Source organism: Zeugodacus cucurbitae, chromosome 3, assembly GCF_028554725.1.
Source record: "Zeugodacus cucurbitae isolate PBARC_wt_2022May chromosome 3, idZeuCucr1.2, whole genome shotgun sequence".
Lineage (NCBI taxonomy): Eukaryota > Metazoa > Arthropoda > Insecta > Diptera > Tephritidae > Zeugodacus > Zeugodacus cucurbitae.
Window position 1 is genome coordinate 49,377,199 of NC_071668.1, and position 17,974 is coordinate 49,395,172.

A 17,974-nucleotide genomic window follows, 5' to 3' on the forward strand; every position below is an offset into this window, starting at 1 on the left:
AATTTTTAATCCAGTTTGTTATTACCGGTGAAATACCTTTGTTGTAAAGAATGTTTGTTAATTTTGTAATATTTAGGTTATCGTATGCTTTTTCGATGTCAATACATAATCCGGCAACGTGCATTCCTTTGGCTTTGTTTAGTAGAACTGTGTTTATTACATCATTGATACAGAATGTTGTGGATTTTTTCCTTTGGAAAGCATAAGATCTAGGTGGTACAATATTGTGTATTTTAATAAAGTTATCTAGATTTATTTTTAAGAAACCTTCCATAATTTTGAGTGTTGTTGATAGTAATGCTATTGGTCTGTAGTTTGTGATGTCTTCTGGGTTTTTGTTTGGTTTAAGTATTGGAATTATTTTTATGTCTCTCCATTCTTCTGGTACTACTCCACTTATCCAAATATTTTTCAATATTTGAAGGAGTCCTTTTTTCTCTTCTTCTGTTAGATTAGATAGCATTCTATAAGATATGCCATCCATTCCTTTTGCTGAATCTGGATTGCGTTGACTTAAAAATTTGTTTAAGTTTTCAAAGGTCAATTCTGGTAGTTCTTTATCATTATTGTTTTGGTATGTATTTGTTGAAAAATTTTGGTTTTGGTTAGAGCCTGTTATTAATTCTAAAAATTTCTGTTTTTCCTCTTGTTTGCAGCTGTTGTTTATTCTCTTGTTACATCCATATTTTTTGATATTGTTGATTGATTTCCATATTTGTTTGCTGTTATTACTATTTGAAATTTCTTCTAAGATTTGATTAAAGTTTTCTTTCTTTTGTTTATTTATTTCTGTTGTTAGTTTATTTTGTGCCTCGGTTAGTTTGTTAAGATTTTCTGTAGATCTTAGGTTTTCATATACTGCTCTGGCGTTGTTGCGGTGTCTATATAGTTTATCCAGTTCTGTATTCCACCATTTTTTAGGAATATATTTGTTGTTGTCATGAATATGAATTGTGTTTTTTTGAATTAGTGATTTGAAAGAACTGTTTACTTCTTGTAATGTATGTCCGATTTTTAATTTTGGAATATCCGTGATAACTTTGTTGTGTAGAATTTTGTGTGTATTTTGTTGTTTTTTGTCGAAGGTTTGGTTAAGTTTGATTAGGATAGGGTAGTGGTTACTTTTGGAGATTTTTGTGTTTAGGACTTTCCATTCTATATTAACTGGATATTTGTTGCAGAAAGTGATGTCTATATGGGAGGTGTGATTATTTTGTCGGTATGTTGGAGTACCCTCATTTAAGCAATCAAATCCACAGTCTGATGCTATATTTTCCAGTATGGTGCCCTTGTTGTCGTTGCTATCACTTCCCCAAAGTGTTGCTTTACAATTAAAGTCTCCTCCTATTATTGTTTTAAATTTTAAGTTTTTAGCCAAAGAGAATGTTTTGAATAATTCCTCTTTGAAGTTTGCATTGGACATATTTGGTGGGCAGTATATGGTAATTATATTTATATTAGTTTTTAGGTTTAGAGTTGTTATACCAATAATTTCCGCATTTGTTGTGATTTTTATTAATGAAAATTTAATGTTCTTTCGGATATAAATGCCTACTCCTCCGTAGCCATCCCTTCGAAATTTACCTACAAAATTGTAGTTTGCCAGTGATGTTGAGCTGTTATCATTTAGCCATGTTTCGTTGAGAAGGGCTATGTCTATATTTTTGTTTGTTAGGGTTAATTCTAAAAGTTCTTTGTTGTTGTGTTTTTTTAAACTTTGGATGTTATATTGTAAAATTATCATTCAGTGTTTCGTTGTTTATTTTCCACAAGTCTGTGTAGACATTCATTTGTCTAAATTCATTTTGGATTTTTATGAGCATATCATGATAGTCTTTGGTGTTTTTGTTGCTGGGGTTTGTTGTTAAAAAGTTGGATATAGAATGGTTGATTTTTGTTGCTAAGTCATCTTGTTTTTGTATGAGTTGTTGTATCTCTGTGGGAAAAGCTAGTTGTGCATGTTTATTTGTGTGTATATTTTCCTGTGTAAGTTTTTTCCAATCCGCCATAGTTTTATTGGCATTACTTTCTTCTCGATTTCTATTTGTATTAATTTTTGTTACTTTCGCGTAGGAGTATTGTTGGTGTATGTGTTTTGCCGCTTCAGTTGCATTGTTATAAAGTTTTCTTTTTTGACCAGTTGGGAGTTGTGGAAATTCTGTATCTAATGTTGTGTTGTCTTTTAAAATTGAAAATCTGTTCCCGAAGATATTTGAATATTTTAGTCTTGCTTCCATTTGAGTGATGTTTTCCAATGTCATAATCTTTTTGATAGTATAGGCTTTGATTCTGGCTGGGCAGTTTTTGTCTGTTGCGCTGTGATTTCCTTCACAGTTGGTACAGGAGATTGTATTACATTTGTTGTTGAGTTCATGAGATTGGCCACATTGTGCGCATATTTTTTTCTGTTGTTTGCAGTGTTTTGAAAAGTGATTAAATCTGAGACAATTGTAGCACTGTCCGAATGAAATGAAAGGTTTGACTTGAATTTTTGTATATGAGTAAATTATTTCAGTTGGTATTTCTAAGCCTTCAAAAATGATCTTTATTCTACGAGTTGGGATGACTTCGTCGTTGACTTTTCTCGTTATTCTTATGATTTGTTTAATGTTCACTGGTGAAATTATGTCCTTTAATAGTTCGTCTTCAGATATTTCAGTTGGGATGTCAAAGATAATTCCAATTTTGGAAATAAAATGAGCAAATATTTTGCCTTCGTATTCCCCGTGTGTTATTTCGCAAAATTTGTTGGCTGCGTTGCCGTTTTTGAATAGAAGTCTGCATCTTCCAAATCCAATTTTTTTGATGTCCGTAATATCGGGAATTTTGTTGTTTATAATGTATTTATTTAAGCTGATTGCGTTGATAGGTTGTTTTTCACCATTATTTGATATTTTATCTGCGTATACCATAAAAGGGCCTTTATGGTTAGAGTTATATGTGTAATTAGGTTTGTTTTGAATTGTGTTATTTTTCATGGCTAATTGTGCTTCTTGTTCATCCTGCTGTGGTGAATCTTGTCTTCTCCGGCTACTGCTTCTGCTTCTGATGGTAGAGTTATAGGCTGAGGGACATTCCTGCCCCCCGCCCTTTCTGTTCATTTTAGAAAATTTAATGTTACCTTATTTATTTTGTTTTATTTGCACTGGTGAATTGAATTCAATGATATATTTAACGGAAGGTATTTTAACCTTTTTGTAAATCAAATTTTTATTCGTACTGACACTTAACCTTAAAATGTGAAATTAGCACGTGGTTGATGTCTGTTTTTGTGTATTTGAAAATTTCTTTTTATTGAGTTTAACTGCAAATTATTGCGAATTTTCACTTCAATTCAATTGTACAATGTTATTATTAAGTTTATTTAAATATAATATGCCCGCATGAATAGCAAATTCGATTCTTGGTATAAGATCACAATCAATGCTTAACCTCAAAATGTGAAATCAACACGTGTTCGATGTCTGTTTTTGCGTGTTAGAGAAATTCTTTTTATTGAGTTTAACTGCAAACTGTTGCAAATTTCCACTTCAAATCTATTGTCTAATGTCACTATTAAGTTTATTTTGCACTTTTTTTATGATTTTACAATTTTATTCACTTGGAAAGATATATTTATTGAAAATTTAAAATGTCCGCACAAGTAGCAGTCGTCATCCTTCGGTATCTGTCACAGGAATCCCCATTCCGCACTTATTATTTGTTTATTTTGACTAAATAAAAAATGATAAAAGAGAAAACCAAGATTGTTCGATAACTTTATCATTTCGATTACTGATAAAATAAACCAATACATCGATTATTAAAGGGTGTCTTTTTTAACGTTTGATTTTTAATGATGCAATACATTCTTCCGAGTTGTTTTTTTTTAGTGAAAACTTCTTATGGCGCGTTGGGCACTTTTGTGGGTGAGCATTTTCAGCCGTTCCCTCGACAGATGAGATTTTACACAGATATTCTTATAATATATGTATGTATACTATACACAGTCTTTGCATGGGTATTCGTTCGTGCACTCGCGATAGACGAGAATGGGAGTTTTTTATATTTATTATATAAATTACTATTAAACGGAAAACTTTATTTATTTAAATATTTCATTTGACTTGTGTTGCTGCTATGATATTGTGTTAAAAAAACAAATCTAAAGTGTTAATAGAATTAATAAGAAGAATTTGATTTACTATTGATGCAATATTCATAAGATATATAAATAGATTTAAATCAAAATTGTTCATTTCATACTCTTGTTACCATAGATCTATTGTTTCAGTTTTAGAATTTGATGAAAATCCTGATAATAATGATGAAAATGCTGATAATGATGATGTAAGAGTTGTTGAAATTATGGAAGAGAATTGCAAAATTGTCTATTTACTATTTACTAATATTTACTCATTTAAATAAAAACACTTCCTTCGAAAATAATTTCTATATTATTATACTTCATGTCCATTCAAAAAGTGACCACATTGCTTTGATAAACTTGATGTTTTATGTACAATTTCTAATGTCGCGAGCACACCTAAAAATGTCCACCCAAAAAAGTGCTCAAGTTTTCACTTCTGCCTGCACTCCCGGAGTGCAACCCCAGTAGATTTTTTGACAGCTGTTGATTTGTATTCAGTTTGGTCTGCCATTTCATAATGAATATGCTTACTCCGAAACAACGTTTGCTGCAGAAAGTTGTCGAAAATTGAGCCCGTTGGCTGAAATATATTCGAGTAAAATTATAACAAAGCATACATTTTTTTGCCATAACATTAAATATATGCGTTTTATTTCTTCTTGAATACCACTATCTAAAAAAACCAATACAAAAATAATAATCCTGATATATATCCCGAAATATGTCAATTCATATGGTGGAAATACAAAATTTATCGGAAAGCAGCAGTAATACGTATGAAAATGATGTGTATTCCATTCATTTATATCTATTAGTTGGATCAGCTGTTTGGCATAATTGTGGCACAACTAATTCAATCTTAAGTTACATGATTTCAGTTTCATTTTAAGCTCCAGTTACCGATGCTTGACTTGACCTAGAGAGACTTGAGAACTGTCACATAAAAGATCCGTTTAATGGGCCTTGCATGTATTTGATTACCGAACGCATGACTTGACTTGAAAGTCTGTTGAATTTAGAACTCTAAGTTACGTTGACATTTGTACTGCTCTCCCTCTCTCACTGCTTCTCTTTTCATTCTCATTATGACACTATTCCAGTGTTGCCTGAATGTTTTCGTTTAAAATTAAATATGTTAAAATTCTAATCTTTAATATTTATAAATCTTCAAATAAAAAAAAAATTAGATAATTCAGAGGAAAATACCTTTTTCACAACAATTATTTTTTAATGTGTTTAATAAAAAATCTTTTATTTTATTTATAACGCAAATACTTGTTTAACTTTAAGTGCAATAAACAAATCAAATCAAATAGGTTCGATATGAGGATAATTTTTGAAACAGAAACATAACTATTGCGAATCTCTCCAATAATTTGTGGTGATCTGCTCAGAAAAAAATATTTTGCGCATTTATGTAATGAAAAGTTGATTGTAAATGTTCAAATACAATTTGAATAAATTATTTATTCACCTATCATTTATACGCTTGGCTGGCTCCAATTTATTACATCTTCTAACAATTCTAAATATCGAAAAACTGAACTACGCGTGCACGTTTCTTTTGTGCTATTCTGCTCAAAGCTATATTCATATACTAGCTTTTTACCCGCGGCTTCGCCCGCAGTGGAGACATTAAATAAGTATGAGAGATAAAGGGTAAGGGTATAATAATAGAAATGAGTCAATATGATAACTAAATTTGATTGTTTGGCTGAGATCAACAATTTTTAAAAATTACTACAGACAGAAGTTTCAACACTTTAATATATGCTTATTGAAATGCAACAACAAATGTTAAAATATATTTCACCGTCACACAAATAAATAATTCTGAATTCTAACAATTTAAAAAAATAAAATACAAAGTATTAATTTAAGATATTTTTGTAGACAATGTTATAAGTTTTCCTGTCGCGTGCAAATATGTATGTGTAAATTCCTGGCATTAGATACACGTGAACAGGCTACATAAAGCTGACCATGAGAGAAGCATGGGTTTTCTAAATGCACTCCTGATACCTGTAATGTTTGTCCTTGTGCCTTGTTTATAGTAACAGCAAAGTTAAGCTTGACGGGAAACTGAATCCTTTTAAATTGGAATGGAAAGTCAGTGGGAATAATTGGTATCCGAGGTATTATAACACTATTTCCCTTACCGACACCTGTTAAAATAGTAGCATCAAGTATGTTTTGTCCCAATTTTGTTATCCAAAGCTTTGTTCCATTACATAGCCTAGGAGCATCTAGATTTCGCATAAGCATTACTGGTACATTTAGTTTCAATTGAAGTTTATGTGACGGTACACCCGATAGTTCAAGTGAATTTAAAAACTCCACAGGATGTGAAGTACTTAGTTCCGAATCCATAATTGTATCCATTGACAAATATTCCTTCATTTCTCCCTGAACTTCGTTTAAAATGTCAGTGTTGATCCTATTAACGATTTCATTTCTTGGTGCTAATATTGCTCTTGCACACAACCACTGATCACTACACAAATTTTGTTTTAATTCCTTAAAAACATTAGCAATGAGATCCACATCACTTTTTACTAAATTACAAAATTCTCTTGACAGTGATATGTAGCCTTCAGCGTCAACGTCTAATCAACCATCACCAATTTTCAACAACATTTCTGCGTAAAGTCCTGAATCCACGTCATCTGCTGGTGTCCCCCTCTGAATCACTGGGAGGGTTTGACGGAAATCTCCAGCCAATAAAACCATCATGCCTCCCATTATATCTGTACTATCTCGCAAGTCCTGGAGGGTCCGGTTTAAACCTTCTATAGCCTTTTTGTGAGACATTGTACTTTCATCCCACACTAAAAGCTTGCATTCTCGCAGCATTCTACCTCGTGAACTATTTTTACTAAAATTACAGATTGGCGAATCTTCCTGTGCCAAATTCAATGGTAATTTTAAAAAGGAATGTGCGTACGACCGCCGTTTAATAGCGTCGCGGCAATACCTGACGAAGCTACGGCAACTGCTATTTTTTGGTCTTTTCTGACGGACATTAATAATAAGTTTAGTAAAAACGTTTTTCCAGTTTCACCTGGTGCATCGAGAAAGAAGAGTCCACCACTACCGGAGTCTATTTTACGTAAAACTTGATGGAAAACATGATTTTGCTCTGGAAGTAATTGAGGAACTAATTCTGTCACTTGATGTTGCAGTGCTATGAAATCATAATTTAGCTCTCGTGCAATTTCATTCTCAAAATCATCCATATTGTCTCGTCGAGGAAAAAATACATTTTTTGACAAACAATTGTTTTATCTTTCGTAAAAAATTTTTTATTAATATAAAGTACCCTATGTTGCTTCTAGTACCTTCAAGAGTATATGTACAAAGTTTCATGATGATCGGTTCAGTAGTTTTTGCGTGAAAGCGTAACAAACAAACTTACATTCGCATTTATAATATTAGTAGGGATGTATTTATTAAAGAGTTTTCTTTCAAACAGAAAATCTTAACGTGTTCACAGATTTCCTAATAGTGAAGTTTTTTTTTGTATACTAGTTTTAAAATCTTCAATCTTGGTGATATTTTAATTAAAAAAAACTTAGTTTTAAAGCTAAATCTGAACATCTGGCAAACTCTACCCAGAAACTATAATAATAACAGCTGAAGTTGAAGTTGTGTGAAGTATAACTGCAACTAAGTTTTCCAAGCCAAATTTTTTGAAGCTGAGTCAAGTCAAGCATCGGTAACTGGAGCTTTACACTCTAATATGTATATGAAACATTGTCCTATCGCAATTATAAATTTAACATTAATTGTCATCAATAAAATGATGTCATCAGATTAATATAATAATTATCTTTCTTTAAACATTAAAGTACTAAACTTAGATTTGATTTATACGCTGCTAATTTAATTTTACAGAATTCCATCACAGTGGAACGGTTAAGAGGCAAATAATAAATAATTTGTTTATAATGATCAAATCATGTCATATCAATAAAAAATGTGTAATTATATATTTGTTTCATCCAGTAATTTGAACTCTGGAATTTGTTCATGTTGTCTCAACCAAAGCGGGCTCACTAATATTTGCGACTTTATAAACTCTGACGCTTTGAAACAATGCGAGCTGCAAAATTTTTTACGATCTGTTATGTCGTATACCTTATTTATTGTTGTAGATATTTGATATTTTTTCAATGGCACGCTATATAAAAAGAATACTAATTAATGATATAATAGTTTTAACACAATTTTAAACATACTTTTCCAATAATTTCTCACATAAGGGATAGCCACATAATAGAAGAATGTGTCGCTCCTCCACGATGTCGTCGTAATGACTTTGGTTGATATCTTTCAGCTTGAAATAATACCAATAATTATAATTAAATAATATAAATAACAAAGAATAAATAAATAAAACGAGTCTCTTATGCGATTTTACTGTTAACATCCAACGTTTACACTGTTGTGTTAGTTTTGTGTACTAACCTGAGTTAGGAAATAATCTCTTTCAATGTTCCTTTCTAAGAACGACTCAACTATTTTTTGTGCCTTTGCATTACATTCCTTTTTCTTCTGTATAGCTTTAAAAAGCTGTTCTTCACTGTATACAAAAATTATTTAGTTATTTAGATGTTTAATTGTTGTTGAATTTGTTTACCTGAGCCGATGACGACTTGACTTCTGCATGTTACTTTTTAGAGATGTGGATTGGAATACAAATACAAATAAACATCGATGCATTTATTTATCGGAAAATATCGGCTCAAAATAGCATTTTTCTTTCGAGCACTTGAATATCAACTTTCTAGTATATTTAAAACAGAATTTTTTAATATACAAATATTGCATACCGATATATGTACATCGGAGCTGCATCACCTTGATTAATAAAAGAATTTTTTAACTTTTAAAAGTTAAAATAAAACATTGGGTGAATAAGAAAAAGGTCTAATAATGCGAATTGAAATCCGTGTTTCATATATATGTATTATTATTATTTAATTATCATAACTACATCAAATATTTAAAATTTTAATCGGCAATTTTTTTAAATCATAACAATATTGTTATCCCGTTCGAAGGCCAAATCAACCTCGCGCTTTGCATCTTCATCTGTCCATTCACCACATTTCGTTAAAACATCAGGTTCGGTACTCGGTGTTGGCTGTGCGAATAGTTACAAATCAAAGGTTACTTAAAAGGTAGAATTGAGTTGGTATTTAATAAAGTCAGCCCAATAAAAAATAGTTGTTTATAACAACTTGTTCAACTATTATAGTCTATATATTTATACTGGCTGCTTATTTTACCTGTTTGTCGGCGGCCGACAATTTTTTGAACATGTTGGCATAGATTTTTCTTTCTTTATCGTTAGCTTCCTTGATTCGTTGTTTGCAAATTTGAATTTGATTTATGGCAGCTTTGTTTGTAGGCTCCAACTCGATGACCTGCATATAATTATAAGTAATTTAAATCAAAAATATGAATCAACAAACCTTTTCAAAGTCTTCCAGAGCCTCCTTAAATTCATTAATAGCTAGATTACATTGTCCCCGACGGTAAAGGGATTTTATATTTGCGGGATCTAGTTTAAGAGCTTCAATGCACTAAATAAATAAGGTAATATGGCATAGTTAATTTCGAAATCGTTAATATTTTTCAAATTGATTTACCGCTTGTTTTCCTTCGAAATAGTCGTTGGTTTTCTGGTAGCATAAAGCTATATTGCTGTTTGCGGCTATCTTCAGCTTTTTCGATTCATCATTGTCTGTAAATTAATTGAAAATGTATGGAATATTACAAAACGTTAAATAATATACGCAGTTTTTATAAATCTTGAGTTTTGACAATGAAACGGTTATAAATTCGTACAAATGTCTATTCATATAAATTATTACCAATTTTGGAAATGATATCTACGCAGCTCTTATACATTTTTATAGCCAACGAAAAGTTTTGTTTTGAGAAATATTTTGTTCCTTTAGATTTGTACAACTCAGCCTGTTGCAATCTTTCCTCATCTGATAACTTCCATTCTTCTATTCCCTAAGATTAAAAAGTAAACACGATATTAATAACAATTTCAAACGTAAATATATATATGTATGAAAACTTACCTTTTCACAATCAATGAGCTTTACAATATATTCGACAGTCGAATTTGGTGGAATGTTAAAATCATCATTTCCTTTACTTCCGAATGCATATTTAGGTTGAATTTTTAATCTGTAAAAATATTTATGCGGTCAGATTTATTTATATTTATGGAAACAAGTTGTCATGTTGGGAAAAATAATATACAGGTTATTTACCGCACACTGAGAAAGTCAATGGTTTCGTATCATTATTTATTCTAACCGAAAAATACGAACCGCAAAATATTTATTGCTCTAAAATTTTTGCTATAAAATTGTGAATGTGGTTAATTAGTTTTAATATTATAAAATCTCAAACTGTATAACGTATTTAAAACGTGCTGAATATATGAAACAAATTTAACTGATTTTATTTAATTATATTTAAAAGTTAGACTCACCTTGACGTTTCGCCAACAGTCATTCTTTCGAGTCCGATCTCAACTCCTTCTATAACAGCACAATCACAACCTTCACCATAATCAAACTCTGCATCGCGCTCCTCAAAAGTATTTCCATTATATTTTCCTATTAAGTGAACTGTCGAATGGCGAATAAGATATTAGTTTATTCCACAAATAAAAAAAATTTGGTACATAATACAAAATTCAAATATGTACACAATAAATTATGAACTAATATGTACATATAGAAATACCGATATGTTATCAACTTACCTTTAACCAGAGCACCTTCCGCAGGTGAACGTTTTTTGTCACTGCTCTCCACGATAAATCTCTCAATGCTACCATCCTTATTTGGGCTAACATCCTCACCTTTCCAACCCAGCATTTCTAACTACATGAAAAAATTAAACATCAAAATTCATCATTTATACTCCAATATGAAATTTATATACTGATATGCACATACCTCGAAAATCAAAGTTGAATTCGGTGGAATGCTAGGCGGACTTCCAGCCGCACCATAAGCATAATCAGGAGCACAAGTTAGTAGGCATTTTTCATTTAATTTCATTGTAGCCACACCCATATCAAATGCCTTGATAACTTGTCCTAAGAAGCAGATTGAAATTAATTTATATTATTATATGTAGAAGGTTCTAGAAATTTACCTTTTCCCAAATCGAACTCAAAAGGTTCGCGACCTACACTAGAGTCAAATACAGTTCCATCGACCAACTTTCCTGTATAGTGCAAAGAAACTTTGCAACCATTTAATGGATACTCTTCACCCTGACCTTCATTTAAAATTTCTTTCAGTACACCACCGTCACCGGATAAATCAATTTTTTTGTTTTCAGACATTTTAAATTGTTTATTTCAGAATTAGCTACTCAAACGTTACTATCTGCTGCACAAATGTGATTAAAAACTCTTCTTCTTTTTTTTCATTCAGTGGTATTCACAACCAGTGTTGTATTCTTAGCCTTACAGTGGCGGTTTATATAAACTGGATAATTTTACTATCTATGTAATCTGCGTTAAATTGCATATTTTTTGAGAAACAATTGAGTTATTTTATATATATTTTCTACAAAAATTTAATTTGGTAAATGAAATTTACAGTATTTTCACACCGAGGTGTTTAGAAATAAATACCTTTATAAACATACGACACTAGAAGGTGCGCCATTGTTTATCTCTGTGTATACATTGACTAATTTTGACATTAATAAACAATTTGACTGTTTGGACCAGCATTTGAGTTAAAACAGTTGATTTCAATCTATGTTTGTTAACAGTTACTGGATTCCATTCATCAAATTATTAATTACATTGATCTTTGATTTCAAAAAATTTCAAAATTTTTTATAATTATACTTAGCCCTAAATGCTGAATTAACCCACCATTGTTAAATGAAAAAATCTAAAGACTAGAGTCTCACATATATATTTTTTATTTAATTTCATTGTTTCTTTAGCAACTTTGGTCCATACAAAAGAACATAGGCACAATGCCAATCTCCACCTCCGGACAAGCGTAGAATATCTTCAGTAGTTACGGAAGTAACCACATCGTCATCAAATTTAAACCAGACATCACCGGAGTGTTTTACCCAAGCTACGTAATGACCTGAAGAACTTGAGCGTCCTTTGTGAGTTAATACAGCTTGAAGAGTGTAGTATCCGGAATTATTGCTGCCTGGATCATTTTCGAACCAATAGTTTTCAGTTTCTACATTTTTACCTGCTTCAGTTGGAGCACTTTTATCTTCGGTGATTGCTTTAATTTTGCCCTCTAAATGTTTATCTTCGGCTTCTTTAAACTTAGCTCTCATGGGGCACAACTTATCTTGTAGTTCAGGAGTACATAACTCAAATGCATCAAATTCGATTGGAAATTTTATATCTTTTAAAACTTTTGCATTAATACCCTCCTTTCCTTTATATTGAAAACGAACAAACTGTATTGTTAAATATGCTGGTAGGCGACTGATAAGAGACTGAAGAGAGATTTATTAATTGTGTTGTTTTAATTTCCAACAATTAGTATTACATACCGTTCTAATATAATTGGCATCTCGACCCAAAGTTTCTGACCGCTTTATCAACTGTTCCTTCATTCGCTGTATATTGAAAGTACAGTAGTTTAATATAAAATAAAATTATGAATATCTATAAATATTAATTATACCGATTTCAGACCGCTGTGCATATATTTCACTTCCGTTGATATAAAACAACTAAGCTGAAGGAATTGCTCTTTAGCCATAGTTGGTTCCTCATCTTCGGTTTCGGCACAACTCATTTTAACCTCAAATGAACCACCAAAGTATTGTTCTATAAATGAACTGAAGAAAAAAATCACGGTTTAGTATAAATCTATTTGGATTATTTAAAAAAACAAAACCTGCCATTTAGATAAAAATGTTTGATTTCAATGCTTACTTGTACTTTTTAACATCACTTCCTTCAATTGATTTGTCATTAGAGGCTGGAATTTTTTGCTGCATCATTTTCAGTAATTCTGACCAGCATTCGTTGGCATCTTGCTGTCGATAGGTCCCATTCTCGCCAACTTGTGAAAATTGTGGCGATGCCCGATGTAATGTTTGCAATAAGATTATTGGTGTCACAGTACTTCCGCGTTCCATTTGTTTAAACAAAAACTTCATAGCTGAAGCCATTGCGGTTGACATCGAACCGGCATCTTCAGAGTCCACCCGGTATTTATCAAGAGCTTCACGTAGCTCAGGCACAGCATGCAGACATTGTACAGTTGCATTCATATAACAAGTATTTCCTAAATTCGTAAGACCAGCAGGCAGTTCCATCTAAAATATTCATTGATTTTAAAAAGTTTTTTTATAAGATATAAAAATAAGATTACAAGATCAACTTACTGCTGTAGCCATTTCTGCATCATTCATATCTTCTATAAATTTCACCGGAGTTACTGGTTCTTCTGGAACCTGTTCTTTTGATCCTAGGAGTAGCACAGTTGCACCCTTTTAATAATTTAATTTATAATATTAGGAATTATTGAATTATATTAAAAAAAATGCTTACATCTTTCAATTGAAGATTCCATTCATTATCTTTTAAAATACCGCCTTTGCACATTACTTTTTGGCGGTCGGGATGCACTCCTGTTAAAGCAAATAATTGGGCTTTGAATAACATTGGTTCTTCATCAGTATTAGCTTCTATGTCCGGAAAGAGTTCACGTCCCCATTTTACTTTTACTGTGGAATATATTATTCAACATATTTTATTTCGGAAATTTTATTGTTACAATATAATTTTTTACCTTTATAGGCAGGCATTTTCACTTAAATTCTTTAGTTACTAATTGTTCAACAATTTCTTTGCTCTGTTACTAGTGGAATTAAAAAACCTAAAAGTCATTTGGCATATATGTGATAATCCTAAAACGTTTTAAGAAGAAAACACAGGGCGATTGATATTTCCATATATATTTTTGCTAAACAAGATTTAGGGACACAGGATGACTAAAATATACTACAAAAGTTAAAATTTTATTAATATAATCAAACTTGTGTTGATTCTATTGTTTTAAATAATCAGTTGGTAAAAGTTTCAACAGCTCTGATTGATACTATCCTTAAGCAATCATATTAATATTTAAATATATAACTGAGCAATTTATTATCATAAAATTATATTAATATTATATATGTGTGAAACTCAACGAGTTTCTTTAATTTACTTTGTAATTCATGTACAACAATTATGGTTTTACATACATATATGAAAGGCGGTGTAACCATGCTATAAAATTTATTTTTTATTGAGTTAACGATATATTTGGGCACTTTGACATTTGAAGGAACTGAAAGTATCGAGTTTTATTTATTATTATATGTCATCGCTATAAATGATATTACATTTAATTACACGGCGTTAAAGAATATTTATATAAACAACATGGAGTTGCAGCAATCACCTGAGGTCGATGAATTACAAGAAAGAGTCAAACTTAGGCGAGAGGCAAGAAGAAAGAAAATACTTGAGAATGCCAAAAGTCGCTTAGAAAAATTAAGCATGAAGCAGGGTGGAGACGGTGACAGTGGTTTGGTGCACCAACATTCTAGTAAGCTTATATTCACTCAATATACAATAGTTTTTTTTTGAATTTTTTACATTTTTAGGTCAGCAATTACAAGAGAGCTGTGAATATTCGGATCCAGAAGTTGAACCAGATATTCCAGAAACTTTGCAGATGCCTTTTCAACAATTTGAAAACACATTCAAAGGGTTTGAAAGCAGTTTAAATCAAGAAGCTACACAAGAAAGAGAAAATCCGTTCTTAAAATATAAATTGCATGTTGTGCTAGCTGTGACAGTTGCATATATTACATCTTTGGTGCTAAATGAAAGTGAAGGAAAGACATTTTTTGTGATAATACCAGTTGCCTTGGTTATTATATCAGATCTTACAATATTTCGGCAACAAAAACAGCGTAACCCAGTGCTCAATATGCTAGTTATATTTGGACTACGATCTCAGGAAATCGTAAACGCATTGGATGTTTTCTCAAAATTACAAAACATTATGGCAGATTTATCAATTTTCATTTTTTATTTTTGCTTAGCTACTTGCTTTGGTAATCAATTTGTACACCTAGCTGATATTAAATAAATTCATGATTGTAAAAATAAAAACAAAGAACACTTGTCAAATAAAAATATAATTAAGTGTGACTGTTTTGTAATCTTCTAACATTCTTGGTTTTACAGCAGGTAAGTGATTTCTATAAAAGCAAAATTGGTTATCAAGTAGAGTTGCAAAACTATCGATAGCACTAACGGTAAATACCATTTTATTGACCATCGAATGACCTTTTGCGACTAATTATAATGTAAAGGATTTCCAAAATCTGTCGTTTACGTTGAAACTCTACCCTGAGTTCGATTACTGGATTGTCAAATAAAAGTCACAATTTAATGGCTATACACTAATCTTTATTTCTAAATCCTTATAACTTAACGCTTTATTACTCAATACTCTAGTTTGCAACTCAACTTATAACTTGTTCACACTTTACTCGACAACTCTCTCTTTAGAATTGTCTTACTCGACAACTCTCTTATCAGAACTGTGTCTTGCTGTCAGTCCGGCAGCCCTTATATAGTAGATTGTTGGTAATACATCGCCGCCCGAACATTCTTTCTACTACGAATATCGATGCCTGGATAAATCTGGCAAGTTAAAGATTTCGATTGTCAATTCTAGTTTGTTCTGGTACCATTTACGTTACAATAATATCGTCTAATTTGAAAAGAAATCTATGCAGTCAAACATCAATAATTTTTCACTTGCGAAGTAAGTAAAATTGTAATTAAATTTGATTGTTTTTTAAGCAGCTATCACTTGGTATTAGTTTGCGACTTAAAAAAATATCAATAAAATTCGAATAATATCCTCAAAACGTTCAAAGTGAGTTTTTGTGTTTTTTTAACTCTCGACTCTGGTCGAAACATCATGAAAACTAAATAAGACTGATTTAATTGAACTGAAAGATATAAAACAGATTGGTCACACGCTCTCTTTGAACGCTGCTCAGTTGTCAAAAATATATCACATTAGAAATCAAGAATGATAGAATACAAGATTACGACATTCGTTTACCGTTAGTTTTTTGGGCTTTAATTTCCTATCGCATTACGTTATAAAGACCCAGTGCACGGTAGTACAAAACAATAAAACAAAACCAAAAGGTAGAAGTGAGCGGTAGTGCTTTCTTAGCCGTCATCGATTGGCTAAGTGTTATAGAGAAGCCAATAGAACGCTCTACCCTGTAATTCAAACAGACAGGCAGTACTTATGGTGCAAGCCTAGAATTTCTTTTTAATCATGCGCAATAGTATTGCACCATTTTCTTAGGCGGAGAAATACTTAAATCTGCACAAAAATATTTTTTTATCACTTTGTTTCGAGCTGCGTTTATGCCTTACGTTTTATTCAATAAATCAAAATGTATTTTAAAGTAAAAACGACAAAAATATACATGCGTATACATATTTGCATTATCATATTGTAACGGATTTCCAAAATCTATCGTTTACTCTAAAACTCTACCCTGAGTTCGATCACTGGATTGTCAAATAAAAGTCACACTTTAATGGCTATACACTAATCTTTATTTCTAATTCCTTATAACTTAACACTTTAGTACTCAATACTCTACTTTACAACTCTAACTTATAACTTGTTTACACTTTGCTCGACAACTCTCTCTTTAGAATTGTCCTCACTCGACAACTCTCTTATCAGAACTGTGTCTTGCTGCCAGCCCGGCAGCCCTTATATAGTCGATTGCTAACATGTTATCGTCACTCGAACATTCTGGCAACTACGAATATCGATGTCTAGATACATCTGGCAAGTTATCGCCTTCGATTGTCTATTCTAGTTTGTTCTGGTGCCATTTTCGTTACACTGCCCTCCACTTAAGTCTGATCGTCCCGATTAGACATACTTCCAGAACCAAACCCTTAGCATTTCTTCCTTTCATCTCGTCTTTTAGGACACTGTTGTCCTCCTTAGCGTTTCTTTCTCCATTGGCATTAATCCTAAACTTTAAATCAATCAGTAACCAAAAATTATCCTCGCAGTGGTCTACGCCGTTGATTCCAGGAACATGGATATATGGACGTCCTCTGTATCTGTGACGATACCTGTCCACCAGCTTTCTAAAATGCTCTTCCAAATTTCGGATGAATCTTTCCACCATGATATCGAATCGTGGATGTGATGCAGCTTCACATATTTTCCGGACACATAGCTTCTGGCACATCTCCCAACTTTTGATATCCACGTCCGTCATCTCGTCAGTCTCTTTACTACGAATTGGGGTTTTCTCCGTCCTAGCCATCAAACCACTCCTGTTTCCCGATGTGCTGGTAGGTAATGGACCAGCTACAACCATGGCAAATTGCTCAAATGGCGTTCCCGAACTGTACTGCTTCATCTGACCATGACTCTTGGAACTCGTCACCTAATTTGCAATGCAATCTCCCATTATTTTACGACAACCAACCAAACAAAACTGATTCTTCAACCTTCCCAAGGTTTCCGTGATTCTTATGTCCACTTCACTTGGACCTTTGTGCATCTCGTAGTGAACTTTTGGTAATCTCTCATTCCGACCAACCATGAAAGATCGGGAGATTTGTCCTTCTTTACTTTTCCATACCCGATATAAGCAACCAGCCACTAACTTGAAGCTTTTGCACTGTGCCTTTGCGACTAGAGATTCTGCAGCCTTTTCTTCTTTCTCTGAACTTTCTTTGGACGTTTG

At 32.1% G+C, this 17,974-nt stretch overlaps 5 protein-coding genes across 5 annotated transcripts; 1 reads left to right on the forward strand and 4 right to left on the reverse strand.

Moving 5' to 3' along the window:
- Nucleotides 1-947: 947 nt before the first annotated feature.
- LOC128920493 (uncharacterized) lies at nucleotides 948-3,676 on the reverse strand. Its single transcript, XM_054227819.1, has 2 exons — nucleotides 3,433-3,676; nucleotides 948-3,145 (listed from the first exon to the last, which is right to left on the reverse strand). The coding sequence occupies exon 2, from the start codon at nucleotides 3,099-3,101 to the stop codon at nucleotides 1,725-1,727; it is 1,377 nt and encodes a 458-aa protein (XP_054083794.1). The 5' UTR covers nucleotides 3,102-3,145; nucleotides 3,433-3,676; the 3' UTR covers nucleotides 948-1,724.
- A 741-nt stretch (nucleotides 3,677-4,417) lies between these two features.
- Nucleotides 4,418-8,912, reverse strand: LOC105217417 (putative RNA polymerase II subunit B1 CTD phosphatase RPAP2 homolog). Its single transcript, XM_011192403.3, has 5 exons — nucleotides 8,769-8,912; nucleotides 8,597-8,711; nucleotides 8,368-8,465; nucleotides 5,604-8,309; nucleotides 4,418-5,091 (listed from the first exon to the last, which is right to left on the reverse strand). Exons 1-4 carry the CDS (start codon nucleotides 8,849-8,851, stop codon nucleotides 8,114-8,116), a joined length of 492 nt encoding a protein of 163 aa, XP_011190705.2. The 5' UTR covers nucleotides 8,852-8,912; the 3' UTR covers nucleotides 4,418-5,091; nucleotides 5,604-8,113.
- Nucleotides 8,913-9,077: 165 nt separating this feature from the next.
- LOC105217416 (FK506-binding protein 59) lies at nucleotides 9,078-11,595 on the reverse strand. The gene is made up of 10 exons (XM_011192402.3): nucleotides 11,321-11,595; nucleotides 11,119-11,261; nucleotides 10,923-11,043; nucleotides 10,647-10,785; nucleotides 10,228-10,336; nucleotides 10,009-10,156; nucleotides 9,784-9,878; nucleotides 9,607-9,717; nucleotides 9,421-9,558; nucleotides 9,078-9,275 (listed from the first exon to the last, which is right to left on the reverse strand). Exons 1-10 carry the CDS (start codon nucleotides 11,511-11,513, stop codon nucleotides 9,159-9,161), a joined length of 1,314 nt encoding a protein of 437 aa, XP_011190704.1. The 5' UTR covers nucleotides 11,514-11,595; the 3' UTR covers nucleotides 9,078-9,158.
- A 488-nt stretch (nucleotides 11,596-12,083) lies between these two features.
- On the reverse strand, nucleotides 12,084-14,116 carry LOC105217415 (ubiquitin carboxyl-terminal hydrolase 14). The gene is made up of 7 exons (XM_011192401.3): nucleotides 13,960-14,116; nucleotides 13,719-13,894; nucleotides 13,553-13,657; nucleotides 13,098-13,483; nucleotides 12,844-13,000; nucleotides 12,710-12,775; nucleotides 12,084-12,652 (listed from the first exon to the last, which is right to left on the reverse strand). The coding sequence occupies exons 1-7, from the start codon at nucleotides 13,973-13,975 to the stop codon at nucleotides 12,116-12,118; spliced, it is 1,443 nt and encodes a 480-aa protein (XP_011190703.2). The 5' UTR covers nucleotides 13,976-14,116; the 3' UTR covers nucleotides 12,084-12,115.
- A 374-nt stretch (nucleotides 14,117-14,490) lies between these two features.
- Nucleotides 14,491-15,374, forward strand: LOC105217413 (uncharacterized). The gene is made up of 2 exons (XM_011192400.3): nucleotides 14,491-14,763; nucleotides 14,822-15,374. The coding sequence occupies exons 1-2, from the start codon at nucleotides 14,598-14,600 to the stop codon at nucleotides 15,310-15,312; spliced, it is 657 nt and encodes a 218-aa protein (XP_011190702.1). The 5' UTR covers nucleotides 14,491-14,597; the 3' UTR covers nucleotides 15,313-15,374.
- Nucleotides 15,375-17,974: the final 2,600 nt, after the last annotated feature.

Excerpts from the sequence above, each read along its gene's own strand:
- LOC105217413 (XM_011192400.3), top strand. The coding sequence starts at position 14,598 with ATGGAGTTGCAGCAATCACCTGAGGTCGATGAATTACAAGAAAGAGTC. Across the intron at positions 14,764-14,821 it reads TTTGGTGCACCAACATTCTA|GTCAGCAATTACAAGAGAGC; the intron begins GTAAGCTTATAT and ends TTACATTTTTAG.
- LOC105217416 (XM_011192402.3), bottom strand. The coding sequence starts at position 11,513 with ATGTCTGAAAACAAAAAAATTGATTTATCCGGTGACGGTGGTGTACTG. Across the intron at positions 11,262-11,320 it reads TGAGTTCGATTTGGGAAAAG|GACAAGTTATCAAGGCATTT; the intron begins GTAAATTTCTAG and ends TCTGCTTCTTAG. Across the intron at positions 9,276-9,420 it reads TGTCGGCCGCCGACAAACAG|CCAACACCGAGTACCGAACC; the intron begins GTAAAATAAGCA and ends CTATTCGCACAG.
- LOC105217417 (XM_011192403.3), bottom strand. The coding sequence starts at position 8,851 with ATGCATCGATGTTTATTTGTATTTGTATTCCAATCCACATCTCTAAAA. Across the intron at positions 8,712-8,768 it reads TCAAGTCGTCATCGGCTCAG|TGAAGAACAGCTTTTTAAAG; the intron begins GTAAACAAATTC and ends TTTTGTATACAG. Across the intron at positions 8,466-8,596 it reads GAGATTATTTCCTAACTCAG|CTGAAAGATATCAACCAAAG; the intron begins GTTAGTACACAA and ends TATTATTTCAAG.
- LOC128920493 (XM_054227819.1), bottom strand. The coding sequence starts at position 3,101 with ATGAACAGAAAGGGCGGGGGGCAGGAATGTCCCTCAGCCTATAACTCT.
- LOC105217415 (XM_011192401.3), bottom strand. Across the intron at positions 13,484-13,552 it reads ATGCAGAAATGGCTACAGCA|ATGGAACTGCCTGCTGGTCT; the intron begins GTAAGTTGATCT and ends TGAATATTTTAG. Across the intron at positions 12,653-12,709 it reads ATGCCAATTATATTAGAACG|TCTCTTATCAGTCGCCTACC; the intron begins GTATGTAATACT and ends ATCTCTCTTCAG.